This window comes from Triplophysa dalaica, chromosome 24 (assembly GCF_015846415.1).
Source record: "Triplophysa dalaica isolate WHDGS20190420 chromosome 24, ASM1584641v1, whole genome shotgun sequence".
NCBI classification, from domain to species: domain Eukaryota; kingdom Metazoa; phylum Chordata; class Actinopteri; order Cypriniformes; family Nemacheilidae; genus Triplophysa; species Triplophysa dalaica.
Window position 1 is genome coordinate 10,510,237 of NC_079565.1, and position 21,121 is coordinate 10,531,357.

General features: G+C 36.9%; 1 protein-coding gene across 5 annotated transcripts in view; it reads left to right on the top strand.

The window, feature by feature from the left end:
- The window catches only part of tmem266 (transmembrane protein 266), a 55,752-nt gene that overhangs the window by 5,631 nt on the left and 29,000 nt on the right, over nucleotides 1-21,121 (top strand). Inside the window, exons 1-3 of one of the 5 annotated variants that reach the window (XM_056739133.1) lie at nucleotides 1,644-2,622; nucleotides 5,058-5,170; nucleotides 17,650-17,838. In XM_056739133.1, coding sequence (XP_056595111.1) covers nucleotides 5,157-5,170; nucleotides 17,650-17,838 — 203 coding nt within the window. In that variant the 5' untranslated portion in view covers nucleotides 1,644-2,622; nucleotides 5,058-5,156. Of the gene's footprint in view, nucleotides 1-1,643; nucleotides 2,623-5,057; nucleotides 5,171-17,649; nucleotides 17,839-21,121 lie in introns of those variants that run through there. The other 4 variants (XM_056739130.1, XM_056739131.1, XM_056739132.1 and 1 more) reach the window with 4 other exon arrangements.

The window sequence follows — 21,121 nt, forward strand, 5'->3', positions numbered from 1 at the left end:
TAGTTGGATGCAAAATATCCAAAACTGTACACAAGGAATGGAACAAAGCAAACGTTTATAATGCAATGTAAATGTATTTAAGTAACTTTGGGTACAAAGATACATATTTTTGTCAATTTATAGAAGTACTAATAATAGACTTGCTGTATTTATATTAGTATATTTTCAATGTTTGTAACTTAATGACATAAACAGTTTAATGTCTTGAAATGCAGAGCTGATAATGCCCTTTGTATGGGACCCATCAATGCGACACATTGTCAGTTGTGCACCTCAGCTTCATTGGGTGTTTCGGCCCTTTATCACAAGACACCCTCAGCCAAGGGAGGTCCACCGCAGGTTGATCAGACCTGGTTGTGTGTCGCATTGTTACATGGTCATCTGGCAGAAGCAGTGGGCAGCTATCACTGCAGCTCAAAGGCACCACAGTCGTTACCCGCCTGCCCTGAGAATCAAACCGGCAACCTTCTGGTCACGAGTCCGACTCTGTAACCATTAGGCCACGACTACCCAAACCGTTAATGTGCGCTCAATGCCCCGGTCCTGTGTGGCATACCGTTACAACACATTACCAAAATCAACACAACCATACGCGCCAACCCGTTGGCTAAGGCTGTTATAGCCCCACTGGCTCTTTAAATGCAAGCTCAGTTACCCCAGTCCTGTATGGCATAACAATACAAAACCCAACACCATTTTAAAACATGTTCATTTGGCAGCCCATATTGCGTCCTTCTGTTTCAACCACAGCCAGTGGCTGCTTCTCTTAGCGACAGTGGCAAGTTCTTTGACTACCTTACGTTGAGCCTGTCCTCTGATCGCCACTTTGTTAAGCAGCCTTGTGGTGGAATTGGAAACACTCGAAAAATAAAGTTATAGTTTAAAAGAAGTGCCTAAAACCAATGATACTATATACTAACTCGATTGAGGATTCTCTGGGGCGGAGCTTACGTGAGGCGCTTGCCAGCCTGTGCACATTCACAATAGCTGAAACGACCTTGAAAAGGTGATTTTGAACGCAATTTAAGATTAGCCAACTGAAGTTACGGTACAGTCCATATTAGGATTAAATAACAGAGGTGTTATAAACATGGCCGCCGAGTGGCAAGACTTCCATAAATTGAACCTCCTTAGCTGTCACAAAATGCTCTGCAGTCCTTTGCGTCGCAGGGCGTATTACTTTATAAAACGGTTATTCCATATGCATAGCAAGGCCAAGCAAAACAGATGCAACAACAGTGGCACAGTGATACTTAATAAGGTCGGCAGTTACAAATCACAAGGAAAATCTGGCTCAACCAATTAGATTCAAGGACTAGAACTGGCCATTTCACAATACAAAACTGTGAGTGGCAACTCACCACTGGTCAAAATTTAAAACAGTAAAATGAAGCGATTTGTTAAGTCAATTTGATTGTAATTTTGACAGTGTACTATAAATAGAACTAATGCATAATTGTACAGTATTTTATTGATGTAATAGTATAACAATGGGACTCTATAATTGTGCATTACGGATGATAATATTAGTTTGGTTGCACAGTATTATAATGGTATTATAATAGTATTATGAGGACATAGTATGATTGTCCATCAATATGATTATAATAAAAAAGTCTAAAAGTTTTCTAAAAGCCTGAAGCAGCACTTGTTTTTTCTGACGTTTGTTATATCCATGCAGTCTCTCTACCATACATCTCTCTCCCTCTCTCTCTCTCTCTCTCTCACTCTCTTACTCTCTATAGCAATATACAATCAAAAATCATATTTTAAACACACTTCACCGCGCACATCTCAATGTCAACCCTGTCGTGGACACAGGCTCAGTCCTGACTCGTGACAGCTCTTCGTTGTATTCTGCATAATTGACTCCTTTGCGTTTGCGCCACTGTGTAGTAATCGTCGCTGAATGACACGCGTTTACGCCAATCGTAACCCATCATATAGGACATTCATGGAAGTGCGCTGGGAAACGAGCGTAAAGGCTCCTCACACGCAAACTTTAGTGGGCGAGGTGTTTTGACAAATGCGTCTACTCTTGGTTACCCCAAGGAACATTTCCCACATCGCTCAGACAGAAAACCAATAGAAAAGCGTTTTCTCGACGTCATGAAACGCCCCCACGACTTAACGGACACGAGCACGAGTTGTAGGTGTACGACGTTCAGCCGATCATACTACGACCGCATTTGGCGCGCTTGAGATGTTGGCGTTCGCGTTTTAATCGAACAGCGTTTCGTCGATTCGCTGTTTCAGCACCTGGACAGCTCCCACATTGAATCCGATGGAGATCGACTCCCTGCCGTGATTTGAAGAGGGAAGCCCCATGTAAGCCGAGCAGGCGCGACACACAGCGCACACACACGATGCCTTTCTTTGGATGTTTGGATAGTGGCGGACTCCTTTTATCATCTCGCTGAGAGATGATGCTCGTGTTACGGTTCGGTCTCGCTCGTCGTGCGCTTTATTCGCGAAAGAAGCAGCAAAACGGATGCTTGACCACTGCAAGGGCTGAAGCCTCCACGCATCGAGCCCCTTTCGGTCACTGGCAAGGGAGACGTTATCGTAATCAGGAGCGCAAGGGAGACATAATTAAAGTTTCAACGATGTAAATCGATAAAGGTAGGTTAGCCTTCGGTGACGCGCGTTAATGTGTGGTCACATTTTGTTCCTCCCGCAGATTTCTTTCATTGTACCCATTTGAGGAGTGTTTTACGTGTTATTTGACTAAACCTAGTGGAGATCGTGAGCTGTTACGGTGATGCGTCGGGATTTATGATCCATTTAATCAGAAGACCCGACTTCAACCAATAGCTTCTTTAGGCCTGTTAAATAAACGCAAAGCGTGGCACGTCTTCTGTTTTCATATACAGGAGCTTATTTTACACTGCGATCTAAAATTGTGGTAACTGGGATATTTTATAGGAAGGAGCATACCATGGTATGAGATGTCGTTGTAGGGCTGTCGCTTAGAGAAGAAAATCCAAATAACATGAAATGGTTCCTTCGCCATGTTTCTTAAAGAATCAAGTCTCTGTAAAGATTGTGTCTTGATTTTTTTGTAAGAAAGACCATGCACTGACAACATATACCGGCTGAGCAAGGAAGCAAACTTGCATCAGGGGCCAAGATGTGCCTCACAGCTGATAGTGGCATCTGCAAAACTTTGACTTTCTTTACTGTGCGTCCGTAGTGTAAACTAAAGCATGATTCAGAGATATTGAAATGTCTTATAATATTTCATTTGTTTAGTTTTAGATGAGAATTATTGCTGTGAATCTGGATAGGTTACTGATGATCATTCACTGCAGGTTATGGAAGCAAATCCTTTACTGGTGCCTTCAAGTAGATTTCAGATCATAAGTTTTTTTTTTCCGGGAATACAATGCGTTGTCTGAATTGGGCTATAGGCATCACAACCAACGTTTTCCGAAACAAAAATAGCAAATCTTTAAGAGATATACATCATTTTTTTAATAAATACAAAATTGCTAGTATTTTACTTAAAAGCATTTGTTATTAAAAGCTTTTATTACATTGATCTCCCTATGTGACAACATGCCCCAGTGTCTTTTTAGTTCAAATAAATCAGTCAGGTTTTAAATGGGTAGTTGACCCAATACGTCTCTCTGGCCTCAATAAATGAAGCTTTCATCAGGACACTTCTGTGATTGAAGCCGATGGTGAATGAGCGCTACAGACCATTCTGTTTATTGATGCCTGTCCGTATCAAGGTTGAGAACTTCATCGCATCTTGACAAAGAAAAAGCCAAGCACATGCAGACTGAGATTTGTGTAATGCTTACCCTGATGAAAATCATGCTGTTTGTACAATAATATCCAGTTTTTCTTTCAGCTTCAGTCAGGGTTGTTATTAAATGTGAATGAAGCACGGTGCACTCAGCTCACACATGCGATATGCAGGACAACAAGAATTGACAATTGCTTTAAGAACATGGAAGTCCCCTTTCAAAGTGGGCAAACACATTTGAAATGAGCTACCCTCATTCACTAACCTTTTGTTTATAATATATCAATCTAACCCTCTATTGAAATTGCTTGAAAATTTTTTTGAAACCAAAGTTGGATGAGACACTGATAGGCTTCAGACTTTTTTAATATTCAATAGGTTTTATTTCACAGACATGGATCTACTTGCTAGTTCTGTGCAGGTGGTATTGGCAGTGAGATGTTCTTGTAAGACATTTGATTTTACAAAAATGTGTTTAGTGCAGTACTCCATGAGACATCAATATATTTGATTTGTTGTCCTGGAATAGAAAGATTCGAAATGTTTACATCTGCCTAAAAGGACTTGGTCAGGTTCAAGGAGTACACTTTTATAGATGAACTCTAAAAAATGTTGGGTTGTTTTATATCTTTGGCTGGATATATACAAACCAACCCAACCGTTGGGTTACATTAACCTAGAAAATGTCCATATTTGGATTGAAATAACATGTAGATTTAGTTTTTATTCAAAGCGACTTACAAAATGAGAATAAGGATTCCCGGATCCAATGAAATATTTAGTTTTAAAGACTCAAATCAAACCATTGTAAAGACTTCCGAAACGTCAGATGTCCAATTCACAGTTTTTCAGGAAAACTTTTTACAGTACTTTTTTATAAATTATTTAATACTGTGCTGTCAAAGTTGACAAGCACTTTTTGAAACACTTTATTGGTTAGATATTTGGAAAAATCCAGTGATAAACATAAAGGTTGACTAATTTTATTGGATTATGACAGAAAAAAATCACAAAATATTGCGATATGAAGTTTCAGAAGGACGCTTCCTGGACAGCAGCAAAATGTGTAAATTTTAGCAACAATATCGCAGTTACATCTTTTATTAAATGACTTTCTGGAACTGCTGATTCTGATTGGTCAATCACCAACATTCAGCCAATAATTATAACTTCTGCCCATAGTGACGTTTTCTATTTTGAGTTTATTTTGCGATAGTGACCAGCTGACTTTGTTATCTTGCGCATCACAGCACGTGTTTCTGACTTTTAAAGGTTGTGTTGATTATTTTCTGTGTTCTCTTCGCAGGTTTGGTATTAGTTAAGTCGCTGTGACTAGCACATCCAGAGCTCCCATCTGAGAGACGAGAAAGAGGAAGTCCATTCAGCTTTAGCTGCATACCACACCATGAGCCAACCACAGTGAGTGTGCCGTTACATCTTACTCGCTTTATAATGATGATGAGTGTAGTGTCATTTACACCACTGTGTGCGTTGTGCACAGGTGAGTGGGTTTGTGTAGCGTTGGAGCGTTTCTGCTCCAGATATTCTTATTTTGTCAAGCACTGTTTAAACTTTGCTAACAAAATGTTGCCCTCCTATGTAGTTTTTCATTTTGTCTCTTTTCTACACATTTTCTAAATGACAGTCTCAATAAGATTTAGATTTTTGGTATTTTGATTCATCATTGAGCAAATAATCACAGAGTCATAATGAGATACACAAATATAGTATTTTCAGTAACAGTACAGAAATATGGTTGCATTTGTTAATATTAGTTAATGCAGTACCTTACATAAACTAACAATGAGCAGTATACAGCATTTATTAATATTTTTTCATCTTTGTTAACACTATTGTCCCGTCATAACTAATATTACCAAAAGCAAGTTTTGATTAGAAAAATCTATTAGTAAAAGCTGAAATTAATGTTGATTAATATTAATAAATGCTGCAGAAGAATTGCTCAATGTTAGTTCATGTTAAAGGCCACATTCCCCACGATCCAATTTTTCAACCTTTAGTTATTGTGTAATGTTGCTGTTAGAGCATAAACAATACCTGCAAAATGATAAAGCTCAAAGTTCAGTGCCAAGCGAGATATTGTCTTTAACAGAATTCGCTTTTCAAAGACCACAGAGAACGGCTGGAATCGGACTACAGCCCTTTACTTCCCAGGTACATGGAGTAAATATTCCGAGTGCTTTTAATAACGTCCTCCCAAAGGAATATGCCAAAAAAGGGCGGGGCCTTCCTTAGAGAGGAGGAAGAGCCGCCGGAGTAGTTTTCGGTTATCAGAGATTGTAAACATTTGACTGAGCTACGTGCTAAACTACTTTCACTTTAATCACAGTCCTACAGCTGGTAATAAGAATTCAGCTTCACACATTCTAAGATAACTAACGGTCAAATAACAGCTTCTTTGACTTTAACATCCGCTGTGAAAGCTGTTCTGTGTGATACACTGATATTGTGTGTGTGCGCATACCTCTAAAACACTTCTATGAAACGTCCTTTGAAGTCCTGCTTGCAAATGTCTCGCGGTCAATCTGCTTGTTTTATTATCCAACTCGGGTCCAATATAAAAAGGCAAAACTATTACTTCTGTTATTATTGTTAATTAATATATAACCGGTCTGACACCAATCAGTCCGGTTTCATTTCCCTCACCATAGTAGGAACAAAATATGCGATCTCTAAAAAGACTGACTTTTGCACATGCACTAGTAGACCGCTAATCCGCATGTTTTGACTGATGAAGTGAAGTTGACGCTTTTGTTTCTGTTTATTGCTAAAAGCCAAAGTTTATGAATACATGTGCACTGAGAGGGGCACCGACCAATCACAACAGCCTGAGAAGCCGAAGGTAGTTGATATGGTATGGGTGGGACATTCTCACACACGTTTTATCAGGGATCCAATCACGAAAGACCTGGTCAGCTTTACCAATCAGATCGTTTTGGAAATAGCGACTTAATATAGACCGGACGAAATCCAGTCGTTTTATGAGAAGAGGGACAGTGGTGAATGATAGACTTGAAATATGTGAAATATAAAGTGTTTTTCGAAATTAGAAACATTAACATCCATTGTTAAACACCCAAAAAACATAATCAAAGCCTCTAAAACAGCAAAAGGCTAGGTCCTGTAACTTATTCCAATAAAGCTCCAGTGTGTAATTTTTTGGAGGATCTATTGACAGAAAAGCAATATAAGATACATAACTAACTATTCAGAGCTGTATAAAGACCCTACATAATGAAGCGTTATGTTTTTATTACCTTAGATCAGTGGTTCTCAAACTTTTTTTGCTTTTAGGCATAACAGTTAAGTCAGTGTTTTTCAGCTCAGGAAAATCAACATTTCTTTAACATTTAACCGCAACCTCTCCTTACTTGCATTATTTCACACCCAGACACTGCTCCTGATTCCGGGTCTGGGTCTCAAATAACTCTTATAAATTGAAATGCGTTTTAAATGTATGAATTCATTTTTTATGCATATTTGTGTAGTCCTCATTTCATTTAAAAATACTATTATCATAATTTATTGACTTATTGATTTTCGTTATTTATTCCCAAATTTCAGTTTCTCTCACGTACCCCCTGCAGTACGCGTACCCCCGTTTGGGAACCACTGCCTTAGATAGACCATTTCTATCTACAGTTTCTACAGTAGCCCTAAATGGACAAACTGCTGTAGGGCACCTACTTCAGCAAAGAAGCGAAAACGTGACGGCATCTTAGTTCTGTGTCAACCTCCATAGTGCTTTGAAAGAGAGGGGTGGAGTTAGCCGTTGGTTGCAATTTGTAACCTCACCACTAGATGCCACTAAATTTTACGCACTTGACCTTTAACTAATGTTAGCATATACAACCTTATAGGAAAGTGTAACCGTTTTTCCATGCACCACTTAGTTTTGTAACCCAATTTAATAAGAAAAAAACTATGACGACTGTGTATTGTGACGGACAATCTCTCAACATAAGTTGTGTTGTGCTTCTTTGCCACGAGCATCTCAATACCAGATATAATGACTTATTTTTCAAAACTGTTAACTATCATCTCTGAATATGAATTGTAATACAATATAAAGTTGAGCAATTAGAGACTTTGTTTAAATTATTTTATTTTAGAATTTATTTTTAAATTTGAGTCTTAATTAGAAACATATTTTAACATTAAAAGATACACATGTCGCCTTTACAAATACATGAAGGAATTGTGCTTGACAAGGTCAAGGCATCATATTAATGTTTTTAATTGACTCATCATCTTCACCGGCAGATCTCACACAGTGCTTCTCACTTGAGCTCCATGTGTTTGCTCTGCAGTGTGAGATCGTAATTTATACTCACACACTGTTCTGCAGTCAGGTGTCCAGCGTGTTCATCGATTCAAATGGAGCATGTGAGCTCCTATCTGACCTTTACACATCCTTCCAGCGCACAACTGTTCCCTGATCAGCAGCACTGTGGTGCTGACCTAGGCATTATAGTGAAGTCTTCATAACACTGCTTTAGCAGGATTTTGTTACTGGCTCAGGATCAGCCAAAACTACAAAACATCTAATGACAGGAGTAGAGTTTAATGAGGTAGACGGCATACTTAACGTGAATGAAAGTGATGGTGTTAGAAATAGAATTAAAATAGGTTTAAAGTGTAATACTGTTATGTACCTCTTTGGATGGTTTACAGCAGGGGTTTTCATACTTTGTCATGCAAAGGACCCCCATATATGTCGAAACCTCTTGCAAATGAACCCCTTTCTAAAAGTACATATCCATTTTTATGTAAAGAAGCATTTCAACGGTCAGATAAATAGTAAGTGTGATATAAATTTTACACCTTCTGTTGTCATTTGGCCCCCTGAGGGTCCCCGGGCCCCAGATGGAAAAACTCTAGTTTAGAGTACAAACCATTGTAAAAGTGTCATTTACTCACCCTCATGTATTTTAACAAAAAGATGAAAGAAATAAAGATTAAGATTCACATAATTAATGCTTTTTTTGTTCAAATTATTTTTCTTGTTATCCCACATAGTAGAACAGTATAACCGCCATAACAAAAAAAAAAAAAAACCGATCTGGATCCACCAACATCTTGAATTGACTGCATTTTTGCCTGTCACCGCCACATTTGATTTTTAATCAACGATTTTAATATGAAGTCTTCATAAGGAATATAAAGAATGCTTTCAAATTGTAGCGTTTTTTTCACCAATTGCATCACCAAACACGACTACGAAAGTTATTAAAACGGCACAGTAACACATTTTACCTTTTCATTTACATTATTTTCATGTAGGGATGGGCGGTATGATGGAATATTCTGTGACCGCAGAATAAAATGTCAACCATAAGAGATTTTTCTTTTCCGCATAATGTAAATAAGTAGGCGTGGTTAACTTGGCGCTCTGGAAATTGGGCATTATTCTGAAAAAGACATGTGAATTAATCCACCCATAACAAATAAATGTATCAAATATTCTTTTGACCTTCTTTCAGTCTGTAGTTTTGTGAATTAGCTCCAGTCCGGCACTTTTTCTCTCACCGGCAGGGATCTGTGCATGCATATAAAAAGCTCATTCTCACGTATTTCAGAAGTTAGACCTACAGAACAGACCCCATGAACACCAGTTTATACCACCAGTCATATACATTTACTCTCATTGTTTGTGCTTATATTCATAGTTCATTGTTATACATGTTGTCTATCTTCCTACATATGATATAGTCAGAAAATACATTTAAATAAATAATAAATCTGATTATCAGGACTTAATCTGATATCTTTAGTACATTATCATAACTTGCCTACATAAAAAAAATGGTGAACATTTATATAAACTGTATTTAATAAATAAACTAAATCAATCTAAGGAAAATGAGGTATAAGAATTATAATGGGAGATTGTTAATTGAAATAAAATCATTCTGTAAAATAGAGTTTTTTCATCTAAATGCTGAAAAAAAGTCAAATGACATAAATAGACTGCAAATGTACAATTTACCATGTAATTTAACTTCACCAAAAATATTTTGCGTGTTTTTCTGAAGGTCCAGCAGCCGAAATATTACCATTTAACAAGTTTTTACATTGTGAGTAATGCAGAAAGCTTTTGAAAGTGCAATGGTAGGATCCCTGGGATGGTTACTTATAGCTAACTTAAGTCGGCTGCTGTATTCTGATGGCAGTTGTTGAAGGGGTCCAGGGAGTGGCGGGAGGTTTGACGAGGTTGGTAGTGAATGCAGAGTGGATTTCTTCAGTTGTTTTCTTTGTTCGTCGGAGCCACATTCAGAGCAGGTCTCGGACACGGGTGTATGCGAGTAACACGATATGCTTGAATCCATTACTCCCGCAGGATAGACTGCATATATGAGGAACACAAATGTTAATTCTCCTGGAGAAAATGAGTGAATACTTGTCATTAAGTACAATTGTCATTAATTATTATAAAATGTATGTAATAGGCCTATATTTTATAAATGTAATTTACTTACGATTTAAATATAATTTATTTAAGTGTTGAGTACATACATCAATGAAGTATTTGTTTTACTGCCTTTATGCTGAAAATATTGCATATAATATTTTTACTGAGGTAAGCAAATATATTACAGAAATGGAAATCTGAGGAGGATTGTCTTTAGGAATATTGCGAATTACCAAAAACTGAGAAGTGTACTTTTTCATGATGATCCTTAAGGTACTTTTTCATTTTTTTATTTTGATGTTAGGGTGAAATGCACCTTGGACGTATTAAATTGACATTCAGTTATTTGCAACACATACAGCTTATCTACGGCTTTGAAGTGCCATCATCTACAGAAGACGTACAGTATTTTTCGACATGCCGATTTTAAAATTAAAATAAATAATAATATCTATTGCTCTTATTCGAACATTTAGAATGTGGTGTACACATAAATCCAGATACAAATTTTAAATAAGGAATTTTCTTTTTTTTCATCAATGAATAGGACATAGCCTTGAAAATTGTAATGTGGTGTGAAAATAAATGTCATGTTAAGTCAAATGACTTTTGTTTTTTGCATTAGCTGGTCTTATTTTTAATGTTTGCCATCCTTTTCCATCCATTCCCCACACAAAGGTGTGTGCGTGTGCATGTGCATGTGCGTGTGCATGCGTGCATGTGAGATTGTGCACACGTGCATGCATACTCATGTGCTCCGTCACACACCCTGAGGACGCCCTTGTGCTTGAAACAGGTCAGCTAACATTTAGCCTTGACCTGATGAAGTCCATCTCATTTTCTATCTAGGATTAATAACAACAGAGATTTCACAATTTTTTTGGTCCCAAAATGTGCTGACACACCATATCATCATCAGCTACAGTAGTTCAAAATAAACCATATGGGTCTTTTTAGGTCTTTTAAAGATTAAACCATTTTCTTATTTGACCTTAAATATACAGTTTTCAAAGTGACACAAAACTTATTTCTATTATTTTATTCAAATGAATGTATGACGGAATGGATCATCCCTCCAAACTCAAAATTAAAGGATTTGTGTCTCTTGGACAATACGTAGGACACAAGTATATTTTCTGTGTAGAAAAAGCCTCAAATCAAAGTGGACCGGAACAAAGTTCTTGCTTGTCATATACTGCAGGGGTCTTTAACTAAAATTGCTTGAGGTCCAGTAAATGATCCCTCCTTACCAGCCGAGGTCCGAACAATTAAATTGCTAAAATCATTGACGGTTTTTGGCAGACCAAATAAATGAGCATTAAAAACTAAATATATTTTGTTCTCATATGGATAAACATGTCTTTTCATATCTATAAAATGACATAACAATGTCTGACAACAATACAGTATAATGAAGGAAAATGTGCAAAATGCCTTAATCTCTAAACCTGCACTGAACAAACATTCATTACAACATTAACGACTTTAAAAGAAAACTAAAGTGTTTTTTCTGCTAAACTGAGATAAACAAAAAGCAGCATCAAGTTGTGACTGAACATCCTCTGATAACATTTCAGCTTGTGGCTGTTGCAACTGTTCATGTCCTTCCTTTTCCTTCTAAAAGTGTTTCACAAGCAGCCCCCATGTTCTCTTTTACTATTTCTCCATCAGTAAAGGGCTTGTTATGTTTTGCTAAAATCCACTGTATTCTTAGGGAATATTCACATGCTCGTTGTTGGTCGGTTAAGTGAGTGAGGGAGGACCCGTCCCGTGTAGATCGCTCATACTACCTTTGGGGTAATATATTTTCCGTGCCTTAACCTCCGACTGCGGGTACGTTTGTTCAGAGTGTCTGTCTAGTTTCATAATGCCGTTTAAAGTTTCCACTTTTGACAGCCGCAACAGCAAATGAGACAAACCGGCTTCGTACACGTTGATGAAGGAAGAAATAAATGCGTATGTGTCGACCCATTCATCTCGGAAAACATGGTTTTCAGCCTTAACTTTTCTAACTTTTGAAAATGACATTTGTTTTTCAATGACAGTTTTATTTGTAAGGTTAACATTAACTGTTTATTACAGTAACCTTGATGTGACTGTTATAAATTTGATTGCATTAGAAAATACTGTTAGGCGTTTATTAATTTATTATGTCAAAAGGCTTTGCTGTCAGGATGGATGCGTCTCGCGGTATGTGTTCAGACCTGAGACCACCAAATGTTGACCCCTGATATACTGTATCAATCCTAGTGATGGAAATGAGATGTCCTGTTGACTAACACAAACTGATAGCTTGCTGTATGAGAGCTGGTGTATTGTAGCATCTGGCTGTGATGGTCTCTCCTCAACTCCCCTGAATGCACTTTTACTACTTCATGTCTTTACCTTTAATTAAAGTATTGAGCATTTTAATAATCCTTGAATGTAATAATAAAGTGCAGTACTTTATTCTTAGTGTAACACATGCGCGGTATTTAAATGCACACCACAGATTTGGCTCTGCTACCACTGATGTGTAGATTTTGGTCATATATGTTTCATATATATACTTATGTTTTATATACAGTATATTGCATCATTATTACTTAGATATATAGATCACTATATTTTTCTACACCATACTATGCTATACCTTAATGTAATGATCCATACCATACCATACTATACTAAACAGTACCTTGCTATACTATAATCTCATGTACTGTAGTGTACCATACTACACAGTAGCATCCTACACTATAATGTGCTGTACCACACTATACAATAATGTACCATGCCATAATCTAATCTACTGCTCTATACAGTACCATGATATACTATAATATCCTTTACTGTACTGTACCATGCTATACTATGATAAACTGTTCTGTACCATACCACTCTATACTATACAGAACCATGCGATTGTATAATCTACTGTACCATAGCATACTTTACAGAACAATGCTATACTACAATCGTCTGTCCAGTACTGTTCCATACCATACCATTTAGTATCATGCTGTACTATATGTACTGTGCCATAGAACCCCATACTATACAGTATCATGCTATACTATAATCTTCTGTACTTTTCTGGACAATACAATACTTTACAGTACCATTCTATAATATAATCTACTGTACTGTACCATACCATACCATGCTTTACAGAACCTTGCTATACTATAATCTACTGTACCATACCATACTATACTATAATGTACCATACCACACCATACCATGTCATACTATACTGTACCATACCAAACTTGCTTTAACCTCTAGTCCAGTGGTTCCCAAATCTAGTCCTCTAGAATGTTTTAGATCTCTCCCTATATATAACACCTGACTCAACTCATCAGCCTTCTACCAGATTGCCCCATGACTATCATGGACGTCCCTGTATCTTTCTAGGGACAGAATTTGCAAAATATCCCAGATAGTATTTTCCGTATAATGGAAGTAAACGCCAAATTGACAAATAAGTCAAATAAAATTTGTTTATATGACAATAAGAGCACTTTCATTATATGGAAAAAAGAGATATTTAAAAAAAACTCATCTTGTGCTTTTATAATTATATGATTATGACCATCAGCCATTTGTCAAATTAACATGTCCATTTTTTGGTTAAAAAAGCCCCTTTGTCACCTCGTTGTTACTTTGAGGTACATTTCAAATGTGTAGTTTTGTTAACTAGCCTTTGTTTATGATGTAATTCTGCCATAAAGCTGGAAACTATAGTAACCTGTAAAACTGGCGAGCGGGGGTTAATGTTCATCCCTGTGGGCTGCTTTCTTATTTATTTCTATTGATTCTCGCTCAGTGATTTATGACTCGTGTGGTAAACTCACTGGGGGCAAACCGAGCGTGAGAGGACGGCGAACTAGCTGCTTCAGTCAGTGGAAATAAAAATAGGTAAAATGTCAAGATGCCTTGTGAATTAAGATTTTCCCTAAAATATATTTAATATCCATCAACCTTGACTGTCTTTCCTACCCTGATAGTACACTTTTTCTTTGTCAACAAATGGTCAGGTAAGAAAAGCATTGACTTTAGGGCCGATGAATTATTAATAAACTTATTTTGCTTAAATCAAGGAAATGACTTGGGTAACAGGGTTGAAATGTTAGTTAAATACACTCATGGCTATAATTTGTTTTAATTGAAAATATAATTAAAGTTTTTATTAGCTTTTATTAGTTGTGTAACAAAGGGTCCAACTACATTTACATTTAGTCATTTAGCAGACGCTTTTATCCAAAGCGACTTCCAATGAGTTAGGGAGCAACAAGCGATATGTCATACAGGAGCCATAATACATTAGGTGCCAATACAAAGTTACTGGTTTCAACTAAAGCTAGACCACTACCTGTTGAGAGAAAGGGTTAGTTCAACTAATAACATTTCATGAGATTCAGAATTGTGAAGTGTTACATTGGTTGTAACAGGAAAGTCTCGTGGTGAGATTACTTGGTAACAGGGTTGCATGCAAAATGTTGTTGTTGTGCTGCAATATATAATCAATAATCTTTCTTAGGAATGAGATTAGTCTCTTAATAATAGTTTTTACTACAAGGATTGAGTGTTGATTCATCATACAGTATGTTGAATTGTTGCTTTTAAGTTTCTCTCATATCGTTTGTCTTGCGACATGACGAACCGAAACTCAGAGTGGGCGCCCTGCCACTCGCCAACACCCATCAGTACCTGACAGCGCTATGCCTTTGCATACGGTTATTTGGGAATGTGATTTTGATGCCCTGAACAGTTTGTGCGTGTCAGGACTGATTAGAGTCCTGTTAGCTATCTGTAGGAAGCGGTGCCAAGCGTGCAGATAGCATCAGAGAGGACGGGTGGCACATGCTGAGCTCATCCTTTCCCAGCCAGCCGGCATGAAGGGTGTGAAAAGACATTTTGGGGAGAATTGCGCCCGAAGCACTGCTGATGGAACACTTTGCTATCTGTAAAGCACGCTGAAGTGTACCGTAAGTTTAATTAGAAAATCAGTGTAAAACATTATAGATGAATCTCAGGAAAATAGGCCGATGCCTCATTTCTCCCCTTAAAATCAAAATTATACAAAATTATATTTTATCTTAAAATATTAAGCCGATTTTAATACCTTCAAAGTTCAATTTGTGACAATGAGAATGATATAGTAAATTCTCTGCTATACATTTCATTAGATTTGTATTATTGTTACGCAGTGACTTTACTGTTCATGACAATTAATATTTTTTCCCTTTATGTTATCTTTCTAATTGTATTATCTAATGAGTTAATAAATTAATAAAAATTATTAATTAATAAAAAAACGCACATTTAAATTTTGCTATTAAAAAAAGTTGACCATGTTTTGGTCTTTTATTTAGCATTTCTTTATTTATTTTATAAGTGGTCGGGTTGCTTTATTGTTCTCTATTATGTATTGTGTTGTTTATGCATCATTTTATCCATGCAAAAGTAGTTTCTTTTGTCTCTTTTTAGATTGGGTTGGGTAATGAAGCCGACATGTACTAGGATGAAATAGGTTTCGTGAAATTCACTTAATTATTTAATCATTCATTCTTGTTTTATGCATTGTTTGTTCAATACACCAAACGGATAAAAATAATCGAGAGAAACATGCACGTTTTTACAAGAAATTCGCAGGTGAAATGAGGTGCGTTTGTCTCCACAGGCACGACTGCGTTAACATTTTAGATGCCAATATAAACCATTCCCAACATTCCAAACCCATTCGGTCTCTCCATTGACCTCCTCTCGATTCACAATATCATCTCTGTTTGTCTCTCTTCTGAACTCTTGCAAGCTTTCCTATTGGTCCACCTCTAACTTTTCATAATACATCGCTTGTCATCCGGCATGTCTGGGACAGGAGCCAAAATTGACATTCATGGGTCTCTGCTTCTGTCCTTTCTAGTGCCCTTGATAGAGGCATCTTAAGGACCACAAGAATCGATCGCAGTTTTGATCGTACATTAAGATTATAAATTTCATATTATCACATCACTGCTAGTTTGTTAGGACTGTGTAGCTCTCTGCCTGCATATAGACGTCTAGTTTTGTGTTCGATCAGGCCTCAGTTGAAGTTTTGGGACAATCACCGTTGTGTCACGCAAATAAGATATATTGTGTTTTTATTTTGCTGTTTGAGGTGTATGTATGCAAATATGTGTACAGTATAAGTCTAGATTATTTCACTGCCTCTAGCCGAAGTCATTGAAGGTTTTTTACAGAGCAAAAGGTGAATTTCGAGCTTTGTAGAAGTGCATTAATTGCCTTGTTTGCGCTGAGATTGAGAACAGCAATCCCAGACTGCAAACGTGAGATGAATCAGTACATTGGATACAATAAATCAAAGGCAAACCCGGGCAGAACAGGCCATGACATCCAACTGTGGGGCCCAGTTGTTTGCCACAATATTGAGCTTTGAAATTCTCAAGATACTTCATTATTGCGGGACGCAAAGCATGATGGTTTAACAATGATGAATATTGCGGTTTTAAGAGCCATTTGAATGGGTACTTGCTATAACTTAATATTAATTTATGCATTTGTTATATGGCTGAGGTTTCATAATGTAGCCTACGTGTTTCTTTACCTATGGTATCTAAGCTCTATTGACACTCTCATCTGTCTTAAATATAATTTATTATAAACAATTTAATAGCATTGTTTTGACATTTTACACTGTTTAAAGGGTTTTTCATTACTAAATCTGTTTTCATAAAAATAAACAACTTGCATTTAAAAAATCTAGTTAAAGAAACACTCACAATAAATACATTTCAAAAGGGACTTTTGGCTTTTCTGCAGTTTCCTGAGTTCAGTTCTTGCTTTGGTTTTTGTACACATTTCATGCATGATGCGTTATTTCAATAAGACACGTCTTCTCATCTTTGAATATAAGAATATAAGAGACCATCTTTTTATTTTTATATACACAATCCAACATTGCTTTTTTTGTCCACCTTGTTTTCTTGTATCCTTTTGAAGATGGGCATGATGGCCCCTATGCTGATCCCAAAATCCTATTTATTTCTTCATTGCTTCGTTTATTAGTTTATTTTTATACACTTGTTATATATTTGTGCAGTCTTTTGCTTTTTTAAGTCAACATGAAACATTCGCAACAGGCTAATATGTATGTTTATTGCCTTTTTTTTAAATGAGACCTTATGGGAGGGGTTAACATTTTAAAACGTTTGGGGACATCAACCATTTTTTTGGAACAACATGCGTTGATGAATCATTCACAGCATTATCAAGCACATGTATCGTGAAAGTAAGAACTTGAATTTCATGTTGACTTTAAGATCAAAACCCATGATTTCATTTTGTTTGTGATCGTGAACACTAAATGGTCAATTGAAAGATGGCCTGGTAATCATTTCTTTCACAAATAAATTGACTTTTCTTTACTGGAAGACGATTAATGCAACAAGACAACAGAGTAGATTTCGCCATGTGTCCCCAGGCCCCATCAGCAGGCGGCAGCTCCAGATCTGGAGGTGATCTCCCAGCAGGTGGACGATGAGGGCCAATGCATGGCTCCAGTACAGCTGGTCAGCTTCGCCTACAGGGACCTTCCACTAGCTGCCCTGGACCTCTCGCTGGCCGGATCCCAGCTGCTTTCCAATTTGGATGAAGATGAGAACCAAGACGGGTAGGAATGGAGTGCCTAAATGCTCACACACACAGTCACTCAGATTGCTGATATAACAGCGTCCTTAAGTTAAAGGTGTTTTTTGATAAAGTGAACATCGCTGTTGATCACATTTAAAGTTTGTGTTAAATGGATGATAAAAAACGAATCCTGGAATAAATATTGGAACCTGAGTCATGTCTGGACATCAAACTGTAGATCAGTAAATTGACAGGACCCCACCAAACACTTGTTAAAAAAATACTAGTATTTTAATCTGAACATCTTCAAATATAATTAACTTTAAAATGATAAAATACAACTTAGAAAGACACACAATGACCTTAGAACCTTTTAGTAGAACCTTTTTTGTCTTAATGGTTCCATACAGATCCTTTAACATCCAAAGAACTTTTCTGTTTTACGAAAGGTTCTTTGTGGTCCAAAAAGGTTCTTTAGATTTAGAAAAGTAAGAAAAAGAACCTTTGACTGTAAGATTCTTAGTGGAACCAAAAATGGTTCTTCTTTGGCATCAATGTGAATAACTTTTTAAGCACCTTCATTTTTATTAAGAGTTTACGTAAATGGAGAAAATATATAGTTGCTTTTTCTTTCTGAAGATGTTTCCTAAAGGTTTTCCAGTTTTAACTTATTGTACTCCATTTTCAAGATAGTTTATCCTTAAGTTATAGATTTTTAAACACAATTACCAACACCGTATGAACATTGCCTACTATAAAGCATTCTAGTTTCTGAGACCTTATTTCAATCATTTACATATTTTTGTTTCGTAAGTCTTTACTTTTTTCAAGGTGGATGACAGAACAAATGATTTATGATAGACGCTGCAGCAAAACAGGCTAAATTTATCTGTAAATTCAGTTTGTTCAACACCAAACATTTACAAAATTAGGAACAATTTGTATACTCCGTCGTTCACATACTCTTTGAGCGCCACAGTCGGTTATTATCAGATCAAGGAATATGACAAAACGTACACAGAGGAAGGAAAGACATATTCAGATATCCAAAAAATCAGGAAGAACCGCATACTGAGACTCTCTTACTAAGATCAACGATACTGACTTTTGACAGGAATTTCTGGAATTTGCTTAATGCTCCGGGGGGCGGGGTTACAAGCCCCGACATGTTGCATAAACAATACTACACGTACCTAGAATAGTAATGATCCTGTGTTACGTCTGACATAAAGGAACACTTTCAAGGAATTTGTTTATAATATGACGCTGTAGATGATTCAGAATTTGCGTAACCGTGTCGTCAAACCTTGTTTCGCTGTGTGGATCAAAATAGCTCTATACAGTTAAAAAGGTATTTAAATATCATAACACTAAAAAAAAACATTTATATCTTGAAATCATTGTTGACAATTGTACGTTTTGATTAATTGTCAATGCATCAAAATGAGCTGTTCTATTATTGAATTATTAAAATGTATTATAGGTTATAGCAATGATTTGTTTCTGCGGCTCTGACAAAACTGATATACTTTTGTTTAAAATCATACTAGAGGTATGAATAAGTTGTTTATTTGCACACATTTGTGAGTTTTTTTCTACATTAAGTTGATTTTTATGCTTGTGTAACCAGACTTTTAATCGTCAGCATAAACTCTGATCCACTGCCTTATTCTGACCAGGAAGAAATTAGATCGAAGAAACTGACCGACATATAAAACAACCAATCAGTTCATTTGGTTTTGAAAAGGGGCGGGTAAATGTCAAATCCACAATACCATAATATCAGATCAGTCTAGACAAAAAAGCTGAGGTAACACTATTGTCATTGTCAAAAAATGTAAGTGCTTTAAAATGTGTATTTTCTATCCTTATGAATTAAACTGCAAATTATTTCATGGATTAAACATAAAAAATATGAAAATATGGAAAAATGATCATTCCAAACCATTCCTGACATTGACACGAAATGCTTTTTAAAGAAACACAACACAACGCGTCCTAATTTCTCCCAGGGCCTCCCAAAAACATTGTGAATTTAACTCCGGATGTGTGCCACGGGAGGTTGTCTAGTTCTCCACATTTTTGTCCCGACTGCTTCACACCATATTTTTAAATGGCAGGATTCAGTGGGTGTTTTTGTTTTCCTCTGTGGGTAGTTTAAAAATGCGTCTTTAAAAATCATCTGGCAACCGCAATGCATGCTGGGAGTGTGGAGCACCCAGACCTCTACAGTGTTGACTGGGTCTTTGGCGCTCACTGCTGCCGTCCCGTCTGGGTAGCGTGACTCATAGCGGACGGGCGCTGCGCGATGCTCTGCTACACGCGGAGAAAGTTGACAAACACCATAAGCTTAATGATGGCAGGTGCGCACCGTCCGCGAGCCACGCCTGTGTGTGTTTGTGCGTATGTGACAGATGGTCTGTGCGCAATTTGGACTCCCAATTGTGATTGTGTAAATGTGTTTCGGACTCCAACGACTCGCTTTGTCAGGTGAATTGCTCAGGTGTCACAACATGCTTTGAAACTCACAACAATACACAGTCGCTAAACAGTACATAACTGCTTAAAAATTTAGGTTTGGATAATGTTTTTAATCTTGTGCTTTTTAAAGGTTACGTTGCAGAAACATTGCAGGAATGTTGTAGAAAGGATGTAAGTGTTACCGCATCTAACCAGACTGCGATAAAATCACAAAAGATGCAATTTTTTCTTCCGCCAATGTGGCTTTTTGTCCTAAATTGAATCATTGGTAAAAAAAATGTTTTTGAAAAAAGTTAATAACGTCGTGTTTTTTCATAATCACAAAAACCTGCACGTTGTGGTGTTTCTAAAACACTTCTTTTATGTTATTCTGCAACCAAAACTAAACGTTCAGAAATTATGTAAAAACTTTGTTTTTGCTTTACAAATTGTTCGCTCAGAACATAATTTCTGCCCAAACATATTACAAACATATTTAGCACAGGCGTGTCCTGATTGCAATTGTTAACATTTACGCAGAAAGCAGAATAAAGCTTTTAGTATCAGCTGGCTTGGATTGGTAAGTTTGACTTCTCCATCCGTGACGGTTTGACTCTTCAGTTGCTTGCGTTGTTTCTGTCTCTGTTAGCAGAAAGTGAGAGCAGGTCATATTTCTAATGTGACTCATGTGTAAAGCATGTGGAGAATGATACAGACATCGTATCTACTCAGATTGATGGTAGTGTAAAGCATAATTGAATTGGAGAAGCCAATAAGAAAAACACACCGTCTTGACACATCACCTGTCATGTAGAAACTGAGATGAATATAGTACAATCTTAGTATTTCAATAGTGCACGACT